The sequence below is a fragment of the Xyrauchen texanus genome, chromosome 27 (genome assembly GCF_025860055.1).
Source record: "Xyrauchen texanus isolate HMW12.3.18 chromosome 27, RBS_HiC_50CHRs, whole genome shotgun sequence".
Taxonomy (NCBI): domain Eukaryota; kingdom Metazoa; phylum Chordata; class Actinopteri; order Cypriniformes; family Catostomidae; genus Xyrauchen; species Xyrauchen texanus.
The window spans coordinates 7798806-7814756 of NC_068302.1; the positions used below are offsets into that span (position 1 = coordinate 7798806).

Genomic DNA, 15951 nt, shown 5'->3' on the forward strand with positions numbered 1-15951 from the left:
GATGAACGTCTTGGTAAAGAGTGTAACCTTGGTTCCCTGAAAGAAGGGAAAGAGACACTGCGTCTGAAGTTACGCTATGGGAGCTCCTCCTAAGTACAGTGACCTTGCAACCCTATACCATTATGCTCATTTGATTGTCTGATGACGCTTGGCGCTCCTCCCTATGCTTATGTCATTGTGGGCATATAAACTGGAGCCCAGTCGCACACCATCAGAATTTACCACCTGAAGGGAGGAAAGCCAATCTCTCGGCCCCTTAACAGTGAACAGTCAGTAGTGCGGCACAGCAAGGCAGCGTCTCGTTTCCTCCTTTCAGGGAACCAAGGTTACACTCTTAACCGAGACATTTCAAGTTGTTTACTTCAACTGTGCATCAGAAGCTGACACTTATGAGCCGTACACCATAATGCAGTGCTACTGATAGGGCAAAAACCAGCCAACAGGGTAGTAAAAAGGCATTGCTCTAAACACCCCATGAACAATAAACAATTAAGGTTCAATGTTAAGACAGACACTAGCCAAACCAGGTAGTGGTCCGATGTCTTAAAACATCTTCTCACTTTGTGGGAAGGAGGGGAGCAGGACGGTCATCTGGCCAAAATAAGACTATAAAAAATTATTTGTATTTTGAGCTGTTGGGTCGGATTTGGCGTGAAATCGTTGGCTTATGTCATTCATCCTTGCGTCATTAGGTCATGTCCGTAAACACAGGAAAGAAGTGCTGGCTGATTTGTGTTCACGCTTGAAAAACGACGATGTTCAGTTCAGTCACACTCACACAGGTCAAGACAGCATCGCTGCAGTCTGGATGAATGTTTATCTGTTATTCGTCTGCCGAAGTTGCTTACCTGTTATAATGCTGAATATGTTTTCTGGTACATAAAAAATATGTCTTTATTTTTGACTAGGATTGTACTTTAATGTTACAATGTTTTTTTTCTACTTTGGCAACACATTCTCAATGTTCTCTCTTTGCACAATCAAACAAGTCAAACAAGTGATAGTCAGTGCTGAAGCATTTTGCCAATCAGAAATTAGCATAAATAATTCTGACCATGTTCAAATAAAATGTAACATTATATGAATCTAAGTACTGATTACCATTGTGCCATGTTCAACCATGCTGCGTGGTCCAAACATCATCTGCAGCCTGAAACTGAACTTTTGGTCAGATGTTAAGATGTGAATGCTCTTGACTGCATAGGAAAGCTGTAGGATGCTCCCTTGCACCCTGTTTAGTGAATGACTTAACCTCCAGTGTGCTGTCTGTCTGCAATATTCTCAGAGCATTTGGAAATCCACCTTATTTTCATCCTATCTCCATATAGAAACATTTTTCAGCTTTTGGATGAACCCATTTATTCTCAATGTGATAATACACAGTAAATAGGATTTCTAAGAACAAAATAGTACTATTGTGTTTAACAGCGTGCCATTTCATGAACAAATCCCTTAAAATGGCGTATTGGATGAAACTAGAGACCGTGATCTTTTGACTCGAACAGGTTTCAGTGTAAAAACTTAATGCGGTTTCTTACCAGATTTGTTATAGTTTTTCTCAAAGATCAGCTGTGATCAGTGCCATGTTTTTTGTCACATGACTTGTGTGTCGAAATTTGAACCCTTTACTGACAGCCCAGAGTGTCCTGAGCTGAGATCAGTCAGTTTAAATGAAATGTAATTATGCATAGCTTAATATCAATGACAAAACACAAAATGTCCACAAGGATATTACACTGCATAAATAGAGCTGTATCTGGACCAGTAGACTCCTACATAAACCGCTGAACTTCGGACGTATTCAGAAATCTACTGGCCCGGAGTCTCAAATTCCACAGGCCCGTACATATGTGATTATATACCATTTCGGATGTATAGTGACTGATGATTCCTTCCGTGTAATGGCCATTTGTTCATTTTTCTCAAACTGGATTGGCTGCCCTTAAACTTAACCTACCCTTAAGTATTGATGACCATTGGGTCACTGTATACACTGGCTTTTATTTTATTGGTTACAATTTATTTAGTACATCCCTAAATCTTGACAGCTATTGGGCCTCTGAATGCATTTGCTTTAATTTTAATGGTTAAACTTAAAATGTCCGCGTTCTCGGGGACTCATGGGGACACTCCTCCGCCCCTGACAGCGGCCCTACCGCTCCAGGCGGTCGGGGAGTCCAGTCCCCACTCGCCTCGCGGACGGCGGCCGTTCACTGCGTCCGGGTGGTCGGTCTACTCCCTCCCCCGGTGGATGGCAGCGGCGCTCCCTTGGGTGGACGGCAGTGCACTAATTACAGGGACAATTGCCCCTGGAGCAACCTGGAGGGATCACACCGGCAACCTTCTGCTTACCAGTTTAGTGCTTTAGCCCACTACACCACCACCAAATATAAAATATCAATAAAATGTGCAAACATCTGGAACACATTGTGAAACTTCAATTAGAATTCAGTAAATGAACTGGCATCTGACTGTCATCATATGAAAGTGATTATTTCCCAGTGTGAGTCAACATCAAGTCTCTTCTGTAGCTCTTGAACATATCTTCTCAAAGCTGCTGGTTTTACAACCCACACTGGCCTCACATAGACAACACCATCAGACATCACGTCCACACAACACTCCTGTGTCTGTCTCTGTTGACCCTATCTCCAGAAACTACAAAAAATAACAGTCATTTAACCACTGAAAACACCCACTTAAAGAACTCCTAACAACATAAGCATTAAAGAAAAATACATCAAATGTATAGTAGATTTTAAAATGACTCTTCCCTCTCTTTGCCACAATCTTGATTAAGTAGCTCTGCCTTTTCCAGGATGAAAGTAGAAACATTTCTTCCTCATAGTCTCATTATAATTCTTGCAGGATGCTTAAAGAAATAAAATATTGTTAGTTACAGAAGACTGAACAGGTAAACCATCATAAAAATGGATATTAAAAGAATGTTTCCTTTTATAATCTCAGAAGATGTGTTGAGTCTGGTCGTGTGGGAAATATATTCTGTGGAAAAGAGGATCCATTATGTGAGAGATTATAATGAAGTTAAACACAGTATTGGTATTTAATACAGTATAAATCATCTGTTTTACCTGGTTAGTGGATCATTTTAATGAAGATTCTTCTTAGAATGTTGCAGTCTGATGCTCTGTCTGTAGCATCGTACATGTGTTTGAAATGACTCAAGTCTGACCAGAGATCAGAACAACAAACGTTTGTGCAGGAGTGGGTGGGGTGTGAGGTGGAGGTGTGTATGTGAGGGTCATGAATAGTCAACAATGGGAGACTGGGCTAGTTGTTACAATTATTTCTCCAGTAAATATTTGCCAGAGTAGGTGTATTTATAAGTCTTTTCTGTGACAAACACCTCAAAGCCATCCCAGCTTAAACAACAAGCATTGCTGGTCACCAGTTATGTTGTGTTTTGGGTGCTGGTCAGCCAGCATGGGATGTTAGTGCCCTGGTGTCTGCAAAGGCTTTTAAACTAGCTTAACCAGCTTCATCAGAATGACCATGCTGGTCAGGCAGCTAGTTTTTGATGGTGAAAAGCATGTCTTCCCTGGTCCACCAGCTAGACCAGCACCAAACCAGCATAACCAGCCTAGACCAGCAAGGGAATTGCATGCTGGTTAAGCTGGTCTCTTCCACGTTATTGCTCAGGAAAAAGATACAGAACACAGTGACCTAACAGCATGTTATTGTAAAGGTAACATGGTTGCCAAATGCATTAGTCAGTTGTTATGAATGACCCACTAGCCATTTATATTAACTATTGTGTCAGCACAATGGTAACCGTGCATGTGTTGAAAATGTACATGCAAAATAAAAATGTAGTAATGTAGTTAGCCATAGTCTACAATAAGCCACACTTTCAGTTATTTGCCTTCCTCTGTACACTGAAAACACAGCAAGCTTGAAACACCTAACACCTTTCACTCACAATTGCCAGTCATTTACATATAAAGATATAAAAGGGCCTCACAGCAGGACAGCCATCCGTCATCACACCCGGCCGAATTTCCTCTGTTAGGGGCAGATAACACGACAATGTTTACAACTAAAAACAGAAAACTTTTTATGTATTTTGGCTGTTTGTTTACACGGCAATGGTGTTTTGGGGCCTGAAAACCTTTGAAAATGGGTATCAAAGTGCAAACATACAAAAACAAGAATTTGTGAAAAAGATGACGTCATGCGCACGCGTATTATGTGTTCAGTCTATAGACATGAACTTCAAGAATGTCGTCCTTACCTCCAAGGCGAACAGACCAACATGAGTCCAATGTCACTTGTAGTAATAAAGCAACCTCATTGTCCGTCCAGACAAAATTGCTCGATGCTTTCGGCATCTTCATTGTTTGTATTCACCGCTCTGTGGAAGAATGCCTATGTGCACAGGCGCATAGTGTTTCTTTACAAAGTGACATCACCAACTACTGGCCTGGCATGCAGCGTTTTTAGTCGTTTTCGCAGATCCGTGTGAACGGGGATTGTTTTGACAACGTAGTCATCTGTACGCGAACCTTTTCAAAAGCGCACATTTTTTTTTGTACATCGTTGTCTTGTAAACGTACCCTACATTTCCGTCAAACTTCACGGTTCCCTTAACATGTCCGCTGAATTGAGGTATGTGACTTTTTGTGGACGTTAACAGTTACATGTTTCTTGGGTCTGTTTTTTCCCTAATACATCTGACAAATTTGAAGTTAAGTGGGAGTTCTGAGCTTTCTGTAAGGGGTCACGAGGCAGATGGGAATCAGACAAGGATTGTCACTATCTCATAGAATTAAATATCCTGATAAGGATGTGACCACCGTCTACTGAACCAACTACAACAAGGAAAGCTAAAAGCAAAACCTGCTATTATTGTTATCAGGTCATCTTGATGGGAAAAGCAATCACCATGGGAAAAACAAAAGATAAATCGATGATGAAAACCAAACCTTCAAAGAAAATACTCAGAAAGTCTGTAGGTTTGACCACACCCAACAGCAAAGCAATTTGCATAAATATGATTGAATAAGACGTGATAAAATGTGCTCACCTAAAAGTTACTGGTTCATGTTTTTGAGAGCAGTGTAACTGAACTATAAAGAAAGCACTCCGATGTTTAGACTGTGATGCAATTTTATCAAGCAGACTTCGACAGACAGATTGGACATGGGAGATATTTAACACAGGATGGACTCTCCGCAGGGGTGCTGGAAGCCAAAGCTGCACCACTACAGGACTAAGAATAGAATAGGTTCAGTGCCCAGGACAGTTGATGACACAGGCAGAGTGTTGTGGGTGTATTCGCCCCAGGTTAACTGCTGAGACCAGGAGACGAGGTAGTGGGAAGCCAGGCATCTGCAAAAGATCCTGGTTAGCCCGCTCAGTCTGCCCATTGGTCTGGGGATTGTAGCACGGCAACTGATTGACAGAGGTGCTAATCTGCTGGGAGATCTCCCTCCAAAAGTTGGAGACGATCTGGGGTCCCCTGTCGGAGACCACCTCACCGTCAAACCATGTAGCCTTAAGACATGGTCTACTGATGCAAAAGGTCATCCAGCTTGAGGTTTTTGGAACCTGGACGGAAGGAAGTGTAAAGTCAATGTACCCAAAGAACAATGCCCATCAAGCCTGCTGGGAGCCAACTTAACCACCAACAACTCCCTGTTCCTGATGCCATAGTTCCACTAAGCTGGAGACAGATGGTGAGAAAAGAAAACACAAGGATGCTACTTTTCATCATTAGGGGATTGCCAGGAGAGAACCGCCCTGACACAAACATCTGAAAATACATGGAAATGTTTGTGCATAATAAGTGATTGCGAGAAGCATCACTGAACCTTCATACATGCTTATAGCATAAACTGATTGTGTTTAGTTCTAAATACAGATCAACATTCAAAATCCTGAACATCATCAAATCAGTATGTTCTCCATTAACTAATGTTTATTTGCACAAGTATCTGGCTCCTGCACAAATTCACCATATGTGCAAGACAAGGAAATAACACGGTTTCAATACTCCAGATACAATACAATACAAAGCAGCAGCATCGGTAATTCCGCCCTGCAGAATTAAAGGGGCACTCAGTAATTTTTCCTTATTAAAAAAGTTTAATTCCAAAAGAGATGATGTAACAAGTTCATGATGGAGTACAAGGAGGAAGCGGGAGTCACCGAAATCCAACATAATGGGTATTTATTATCAAAAACAAAACAAACTTGCTTGCTTTTCAGTGCAATCTCAAATGTGCATGGGAACAGCACAGTCTCGGGGTGTGTGCGTAACTCTCTCTCTCTCCCTTTCTGGCATCTGGCTCGCTCTTAAATCCGTCTCCAACTATCACTGCAATGACAAACAGCTGTTAGAGACAATCATTGCCAGGTGATGAGCCTTACTGTCCTCATCTCCTAATCTCGCTCTCCATTCACAAGTCGACCATACCCCTACCACCACATTCCCCACTGTCCGACTCAGGCCAGGGAGCCATCCGGCCTGCCCAGTACCCACCCACCCCCAATTTCTGGAGAGGAAGTCCACAACAGCCATATATATAAATTAAAACATGAACACACGTATACACACAGTATATGTACTGTATACACGCACACACAGAGTACACACAAAACATTTAAAAAAAGCACAGAATTTATGTCATATTCTTTTTACCATAACCAATTAACTGAAAATTAAACAATTTAATCAATATTTTTTATTTTATGCAATCATAGTTGTTACCTATTTAATTAAATAAACAGCAATTAAATATTTTTTTATTTAAGCTATAGCACAAATGGGTCCCAAAGAGGACCCTCAAAAAAACAACATTGTGCAGCCAAACTGGGGCCCACAACCTTAACCAATCGGGGGCCCACATTCAGCCCATCAAAGTGCCCACTCTTACCCCATGCCCAGATGATGTCCATTTAAATCCCATGTGGGGCCCACTTAGACATGTTGGCTGGGTATGTTTATAAGATTCACCCCTTTACCCATCCCAGTTTAATGCTTAAAAAATCTGCTTACCTTAACTATAATGCCATGGGTGAATGACATGAGATGTCCAGAGGTGTCTTATATATATATTTGATTTTTTTTATTATTATTTTCTCCCCTTATCTCCACAATTTAGAATGCCCAATTCCCAATGCGCTCTAAGTCCTCGTGGTGGCATAGTGACTCGCCTCAATCCGAGAGGATGAATCTCAGTTGCCTCCACATCCGAGACAGTCAATCAACACATCTTATCACGTGGCTTGTTGAGCGTGTTACTGCAGAGACCTAGCGTTTGTGGAGGCTTCACGCTATTCTCCGCAGCATCCATGCACAACTTACCACGTGCCCCACCGAGAGCGAGAAACACATTATAGTGACCACAAGGAGGTTAACCCAACGTGACTCTACCCACCCTAGCAACCGGGCAAATTAGTTGTTTAGAAAGCATGACTGGAGTCACTCAGCACACCCTGGATTTGAACTTGCGACTCCAGGTGTGGTAGTCATCTTCTTTGCTGAGCTACCCAGACTGTTATCTCTTGGACTTTCATGAGCACAGAGGCATATCAGTACATCCACAGCATGATCTTGTGTATTTATGAATAAAAAATACCCTGGTTTTAAAATCTTCCCACTCTGCTTCCAGTTGTTATGATATTCCCTGGACATTTTAAAATGCTTATGATAGCTTATGACAACTCTACAAACTGTATCTACTTCGCTAGCTAATTACACTTTGACATCAACATCACGATAGCTACATAGAACTGCTAGAATGAAAGTTCCGAGACAACGTTTTCAAGATGGCTTGGTGCTAGTTTCTCTGGCCCATAAGACTGAGATTAACCTTTAGCATTGATCCAATTTAAGTCTCCTTAAAACATCCTTGTCTTAATTGAAAAGTTTAGCAACTACAACATTCAGATGTAATAAATCTCACAAATGTTGATATTCAGATGAAATGTAAGATAAAGAGGAGATGAAATTTAGAGACATTTATGGTCAAGAAAAAAAGCTAAGTCGGAGGTCATTTTACCCCTGAGGGCAGCTTCCCCCATCTTCTGTACTAATTTTAAGACAGCACAATTTTACATCAACTAGCCAAAGGACCTACGCACATTTGATGAATTCTTAGTAGAAATGGTCACTTGATAGTGAACAATTAGCATAATTAATGAATAAGATTTCTAAATTGTTATAATTTAGTTTTTTACAGAGCCAAATGACCTAAGCACTTATTAATTTATTCAGTGATTTAAAGTTTGAATTTCATGCACATGTTGAAAGCTTGTATTGATTTACGTTTTACAAAACTACACAAAGAGACATAGCTGGCCGCTCAATGGCGGACTCGCATCCTGCTGCCACGTCTAAACTGACTTCGTAGCGTTGCTCAGTTGGCAGGTAGCGAAAGAACTGACAGCGAAATTAGCCAATCAGCGTGCATCTAACAAAGGCGCAGCCTGCGTTCTCCCCAATACAACCCTTTGTGGGCGGGTTTTGTGTGACAGCGATCAGAACCAGGAACTAAACAGCACGTAGTTGGCATCAGAACCGGAGACATGTGTGGTGAGTTTGACAATGAAAACAGTGGTTTTGTTTTATATGAACACTATTAATATGAGTGACAATTGTTTTAATTATATGAGACTCAAAACAAAGGCGTTTGGACTGAAATAGGGATATAGAAATCGCCTTGAGGGGAAAATTCACTAGGATGTAGCATTGGACTGTGGCTGTGTTTCAAAAGCTAGTAAGCTGCCTACCTAGATAGCATTTTTGGGCATTGTTTGAACGCGTTTATGCTGTCCCGAAATGCTTTATTGGTAGCTATGTCTGTAATTTCTTTTCAATATCAGTTCAGTGTAAATTGTACGTATTATCCGAGTCTGAAATTTGATACGTGTTTGTTACATTTATTTGTATTTAAATCATCTAGATTGTCCATCACCCTACATCTGCCATAAGGCGATTTATTTATGCTGTTAAAGAACATTTTGTAATCTTGTTATAGGAGTTAAACATTGGTTATCATGCTGTTCATTCATTTAGCATCTCATCATAGACTCCATTACAACATTTCAAGATGATGATGCCCCTCTTTCCTGAAAAACAGGTCACTGTTTACCCCTCACACCTCTTTTCCAGTTTGGTGTGTTTGAAAGTAAAAGCAGATTTTTTTTTCTATTTAGTATAACAAAGAAGAGCAACACAACTTATCAGGTTAAGTTACATTCTAAGTATAACAAAGAAGAGCAACACAACTTATCAGGTTAAGTTACAGAGAAATTTAAAAATGCTTAAGTGGAGAGTCTCAAATGTTAATTGTCATAGGAAGAGGTTAGAAGAAAGCAGAGAGTGTGGTAGAGCTGGGGGGGGGGGAACAAGATGTGCTGCAAGGTCTTTTCCCATAGGCTTTTGTCTGATAAGCTAAATCTGTCTTCATATGACCTAACCTTAAAACAAGATATTCAAAGGTTAGTATCACAACCTTGATGAAAAGTAGTGGATGTTCTTTTTGGCCTCCACAAAGTGATTTTTAGACTAAATATTGTATCAGATTTGTTCTCACAGGGTGCATATCATCATTTCCTGCTCACATTTACGTAGATGTATTCTTAAGGTCATGTACATGTACTGTAGACTAGTTTACATACAGTATTGATGGTTAATTGTGTAGTCTAAAAAGATTAAAAACATTATACTTCTAAAGGAAAAATCAAACTATAGAATAGATTGCTTGTAAATACAATATGAAGCTAGTATTCTTTGGGTAAGCGAAGAATATAAGTCAGGAGTGTTTAAACACACTGTTATAACCGTTTGAATAAATAACTGTTAATAAACTGTAAGTTTATTCCGCTTTATGTTTAGAGAACATCCTTTTGGGATTTTTGTTTGGTTTGAAAATGTATTGACCCACAATCCATCTTTTATTTATTCTAGTAACCATCAGTCTTTATAAAGAACAGCCTTGTTTGACTACCTAACCCACATACCCACTTGGGCTGCAACTAACGATTATTTTGATAATCGACTTATCTACCGATTTTTTGAAAAAAATTTCAACCAGGGTTTTTCCTGCATAGAGAATTATGAGAGATGGCCTCCTCCATAAAATTTCGTGCCACCTCCGACTGTCGATGAAACTCAGGCAGGCAGTCACGTGCACAGATAGACCCCAAGTGGTGCTCAAGCACCCGTCCTCTTTCACTAGATAAGTGCCCTTTTTGCAATTCATTTTTGTATTTTATTTATATTTAAATGTGGCCCTTGGCATCAATTCTCAATTAAACGTGTGCCCGACATCTGCATTAAGTTGTTGATAACGTAACGGGGTCACCGGAGGCGCCGGTGCGATCACCTGACTTTTTCCCTGATAACAGCAGAAAGAAGTAATTTTTGGTCTTGCAGATCATGCAGATCTTGTAAGACATCATTCAGAAAGGATTAACGTTTATTTGTGTGCACTCACAATAACAGCAAAACGTTCTGGGTTTTGTAAAATACAGAAATCATACAAGATGTGCTTTCTGCCATCTGAATTCTGTCTGGAGCGCGTCACTAAAATGAACTGAAACTCAGCGTTTCCCCCAGGGAAAAGAGGCAACACGTGCGGAGCGGGACAGGGCAGAAATTATGCATGTTTGGTGCTAGAGAACACTATTCAAGATTACAGCGCAGAAAGATCAGAGCTGTTGTCCACATCACTGTTGTTCTGTCGCGCTCTTCAGTAGGGACGATGAGCGGGTGCAACCGTTGTTATGAAGTCTTGCGGTGCGGATGGAATCAATCCGGTGTCCGACGTAACTTCATTGTTAGCAAGGCAGCTAGCATTAGCAAGTTCATCCAATCTGACCCTACGTCACCACTGGTGCGTTGTGAGCGAAGCTGAGAGCGTTTTCAATTCATTCCTATGAAAGCCGAGCGTCAAGCTCGCAAGGTGGATCGTAGGGTTGGCAGTGGTGCGGAGCAAGCCCTCCCCTAGCGCTGTGAGTGCCTTTGAGCGGATTTCGTCCGCCCCAGTTGAAACGCTGCCTGAGAAAGCTGAACTGCTTGTGTTTTAGCGACACAAAGTAAATATCGAAAATTCCTCAAAAGCTTATCATGAATTTTCTTTATCGTGATATATATCGATATCGTTTTATTGCCCAGCCCTAATTTTAATGTTTATAGATTGGCCCCATTCACTTCCATTGTAAGTGTCTCATTGTAACCCAGATTTTTGCTTTTTTTTTTTTTTTTTATTTAAGAAAAAGAGGGAGGAAGTGAAATCAATTTGTGGTAATCAACATTACACCACAAATGCTGTTGATTAAGCTAAACTTGTATTGAACCCGAAATATTCCTTTAATGGCATCCTAAGCAGGGCTCGACATTGATCATTGTCATATGCTTGTCTTTCGGACAAGTCCTTCAGTTGTTCGAGTAAAAAGGTTACTTGCCCGGAGACCAAAACAAAAAGCCTCCATCGTCATATTTTACACCTAATAGGGAATAAGAACACATATATGTAACATATATAATACATGTTAACATATACAACTTTTTATTTTAATGAATGAAAATTTATTAATATACTGTATGCTGGAATTAACATTAACCAAAATTAATATATAAAAGTGGTGTTAGTTCATGTTAACAAAAGGAACCTTTATGCATTGAAAATGTTAACAGAAAAAATCTTGAGAGGACCTTGCTGCTGGGAATTCCCCTCATTTTGAATGTGAATCATGCGGACAAGCATTAATGTCGAGCCCTGCTAAGCATCTTGGTATTTCTTAAGACTGACTACTTCGATTTTCTCGTTTGTATAGGTACTGTATAGGGAGACTTGCTTCTTTCTTAATGTTTGTAAAACTTAACTAGAAGCCATTTATTGACTTGCAATTCAGTGTAATATTTGCCTCGCCTCTGACTGCCCTCCTTCCTCCTTCAATAGCTATTTAAAGAAGTCAGACCGGTTATCTCTGCTCTAACAGACTACTACTTGATTTTCATTTGTTGTCCGCTTATCTGGCTGTCACCTCGTCAGGGTGAGCCTTTTGGATCCCTTACAGAGTGTTTGCTGTTTTTAGAGACACTAATCATGTCAAGTCATTTTTATTTGTATAGCGCCTTTCACAACACGCATCATTTCAAAGCAGCTTTACAGAAGATCAGGCATTAACAGAAAATTAAACATTAATATCTATAAAGTGTTAGTCATCATTGTGTAGTTTGATTAAATACGATTATGAAGTGTGTATAAAATTAAGTAATAAATAATAATTGTATTTAGACACCCAGTGAGCAAGCCGAAGGCAACTGGCAAGGAACACAAAACTGCATAAGATGTTGGTTAATGGAGAAAAATAACCTTGGGCGAAACCAGACTCACTGTGGGAGCCAGTTCCCATCTGGCTAACATCATGAATATAATGGCAATATTACCGGTACTTCTGTATAGTTAAAGGGTTTGAGATCGACGTGAATCCCTCATGCAATTGTTTGTTTGGTTGTTCTTGATAAGCTGTGCTTTGAGATGCAATAATCCATGTAACACAGAGGAGAAAATTGGTGCACACTGTAAAATGCGCAGTTTAATCACGATTAAAAATAGGAAGCAGATGCATGCTGAAAAATGCACATAGTTGAATTGCGATAAGAGAATAATGAGGTGGGGGGTGGTAATGGTTGATGTGCGCTGAAAAATGGCAGATTTTAAAGATTAAAAGCTGAAAAAAGATAGAAAAGCGACGTTAAAGAAGCTAACAGGCTACAAACACCGACTCAAGGTAGATGCCAACAGCTACACTACAGTTTTCAATTGAATAGTGAAGTTTTCAGGTTGTTTATATTTCCCACTAAGCAGGGCAGTGTTTCCCAAAAGCATCGTAATAGAGCATAGAAACCATTGACTATTGGAACCATTGAAACCAATGTTCTCTAAGATCAGCTTGCAATGCTTTTTGGGAAATACAGCCTGGGTTTATTACATTTATTTCAAAGCTCATAGACTAGCTTCCAGTGCACTCAATAAAAAAAGTTTTCTTATTAAAAAAAGATTTAATCCTAATGAAATGAACTGTAGTTTTTAAATATATGTATTAAATCACAACCACTCACATTAAAATGAAGACTCCAGTCATATGGAGAGGGTCCGCACATGGGCACTGCCATGTTAGAATCACATGACCAGACCATGACGCTTAATCATAATACCCGCCCTGTTGTTTGACAGTTTCACTCATGAATTCAATTAATCATGGAATAAACTTTTTTTAATGAGGAAAAAATGACTGAGTGCACCTTAAGCAAACAAACTTTACTGTCATGCTAATTCATTAGAAGATATGGCTGCATTCCAAATCACATACTATCTGTTCTTGATTACCATGCAAGATAAGTTGGTCCCAAATCATAAATAGTCATGCCAAAAATGGCACTTTTTAAAAAAAAGTTTAACTCCTATAGATGTGAATTTTAATTTGGCAATATATGTAGGAAATCCTGACCACTCACATTAAAATGTAAGACTCCAGTCATATCACTAACCTTATAAAAGCTGTTTTATTGTACAGGTTCCGGACCTGGCGGCTGCCATGAAACAATCACATGACCAGCTGAATACAACTCACTTAATCTCAGTAACCGTACTGTTATTTGACACTTTCACTCATTGATTAATGTAATCCTGGCTGACTGTAAATACTAAATTTCTACAACGGCATCTGAAACTAAAAACTACTGATTTATTTAAAGATACTGCATCCAAGCCGCTAGGTGTCAGTGTAAGTCCAAGGTAACACAGAGACAAAAGTTACTGAGTGCACCTTTAATGTTATCCTTTACATACACAAAGAAGGCAAGTTTTCTTTTCACTGCACTGTCTGCCATGATTATAAACACACACTCTGTTTGTCTGCAGGCATTTTTGCATATTTGAATTATCATGTGCCTCGCACTCGCCGCGAGATCCTTGAGGTCCTCATCAAAGGTCTGCGGCGCCTGGAGTACCGTGGCTATGACTCTGCAGGTCAGAAACAAACCAACAAATAGCAAAACATGCACACAACAGGACTTGCTGATCTTGAAAATAGCTTCCTTTTTTTTTCTCTCTGGCCTGCAGGTGTGGGCATTGATGGGGGAAACAGTAAGGAATGGGAGATTAACTCTAAAAGCATCCACTTGATCAAACAATCAGGAAAGGTGAAAGCCCTTGATGACGAAATCAATAGTAAGTGAATTGTAATTTTACATTTTCCGCCAGTGGCGCAGGAATTACACCCTTTTCTTTTAAGTACAATATGTACAATGAGATTGAAATGTAAATGTTTCTGGCCTTATTTTAATCTTGGCAATATTATGGATTTACCATTTGATTTCTGAAGGTTGTACATCTTGTAAAGTATCACTTGCACTCTGTGTGTGTCTACAGGGCAGCAGGATATTGATCTTGATGTGGAATTTGATGTGCACCTGGGCATTGCTCACACTCGATGGGCCACTCATGGTGTCCCCAGCCCTGTCAATAGCCACCCTCAAAGATCAGACAAGAACAACGGTTTGCAACAACACCCTGCTTGTCAAAACATATATTTTAAATATTTCTCTATCTTTGAAAGAATTAGGGCTGTCAATCGATAAAAATATGTAATCAAGATTAAACACATAATTGTGTCAACGAGTATATATATATATATATATGTACTTGCTGTATATAAACGATGCTGGAACGACTACTTCACCAAGACCCGCAACAAGGAATTCCTGCATCTAACAATACCAAGCATGTAGCCCATTACTGAAGTCGCATTAGCCCTTTTTAATGTAAAGAATGGCAAAGTGATGGGGCCCCGATGTCAATCCAGCTGAAGTTCAGAAGATGCTTGGACAGTGAGACGCTGAGCTACTTAAGGTGCTGTTTAACCACGTCATTGCAGATAATGAAGTGCCCCGAGTCTGGACAACCAGCATTATGGTGCCAGTATGGAAGGGCAAGGGAGACTTTAGAGAGTGCACCAATTACCACATCATACGATGAAGATATTGGAGCGGGTACCGGATGTCTGCAACATTAGTTAATTTGACATGCACTTTGATCCCACGGTGTTCCCGAACCATACGTGCATTAGACACAACTCTTGTACTGCGATGTCACAAGCTCTGTTTGCTGCCCTGCTGTGATCTCGGCAACATTTGCTATCCGTGTTGGTGTTCACCACGGATCGGCCCTATTGCCTCTGCTGTTCAATCTATACATGGATACAGAGACCAAAAACATCCAAGCATCGAACTCCTGGACAATACTCTATGCTAATGAGGTAATGCTTGCTAAACACGCCAAGACCTCGAAAACCAAGTGCAGCAGTGGAAAACATGGTTAGATGAAAATGGTTTGTGGCTCATCAAAAAGACGAAATGCCTAGAATGGGGACCGCATATAAATGGCACCATCCGCATTGATAGGGAAGACCTTAATAAAGTTGACTAATTAAAATACCTTGGCTCACTTGACAGGTATGATGGCGACACCCTTTTGTATGCCTGAGTGCGACTCAATGCTGCATGGTTAAATGGCGACAGGTCACCGGATTCCTCTGTGACTGCAAGGTACAACCAGTAGTGCTGGAATTGAGTGCTGGCCAGCCACAAAAAACAAATGCTCCATGTCATGGAAATGAAGATGCTCCATTGGATGCTCCGAATAACTAAGATCAACCACATCGCAAACGAGAACCTACGCAAGACCATGGGCAGAGCTCCAATCACAGAGAAGATTCGCAAATGTCAACCAAACGGTGGTAAAAAAGGCCCTACGACTCAGTCCAGAAAACCACCGGCATTGTGGACAATGTAGAAATGATTGCTTGATAATTTGATGGAAGATATGTGACAAGTCAACATAGCATCAAATGATGCCTTTGATCAGATCAAGCAGAGAGCGGCGTGCAAGAATGTGAAACCTGAATCGACGCAGG

The 15951-nt window shown here is 40.3% G+C and overlaps 1 protein-coding gene across 1 annotated transcript in view; it reads left to right on the plus strand.

The window, feature by feature from the left end:
• Positions 1-8503: 8503 nt before the first annotated feature.
• The window catches only part of LOC127620709 (glutamine--fructose-6-phosphate aminotransferase [isomerizing] 1), a 30472-nt gene continuing 23024 nt past the window's right edge, over positions 8504-15951 (plus strand). Inside the window, exons 1-4 of the mRNA XM_052093905.1 lie at positions 8504-8557; positions 13899-14006; positions 14100-14207; positions 14409-14534. Coding sequence (XP_051949865.1) covers positions 8551-8557; positions 13899-14006; positions 14100-14207; positions 14409-14534 — 349 coding nt within the window. The 5' untranslated portion in view covers positions 8504-8550. The remainder of the gene's footprint in view (positions 8558-13898; positions 14007-14099; positions 14208-14408; positions 14535-15951) is intronic.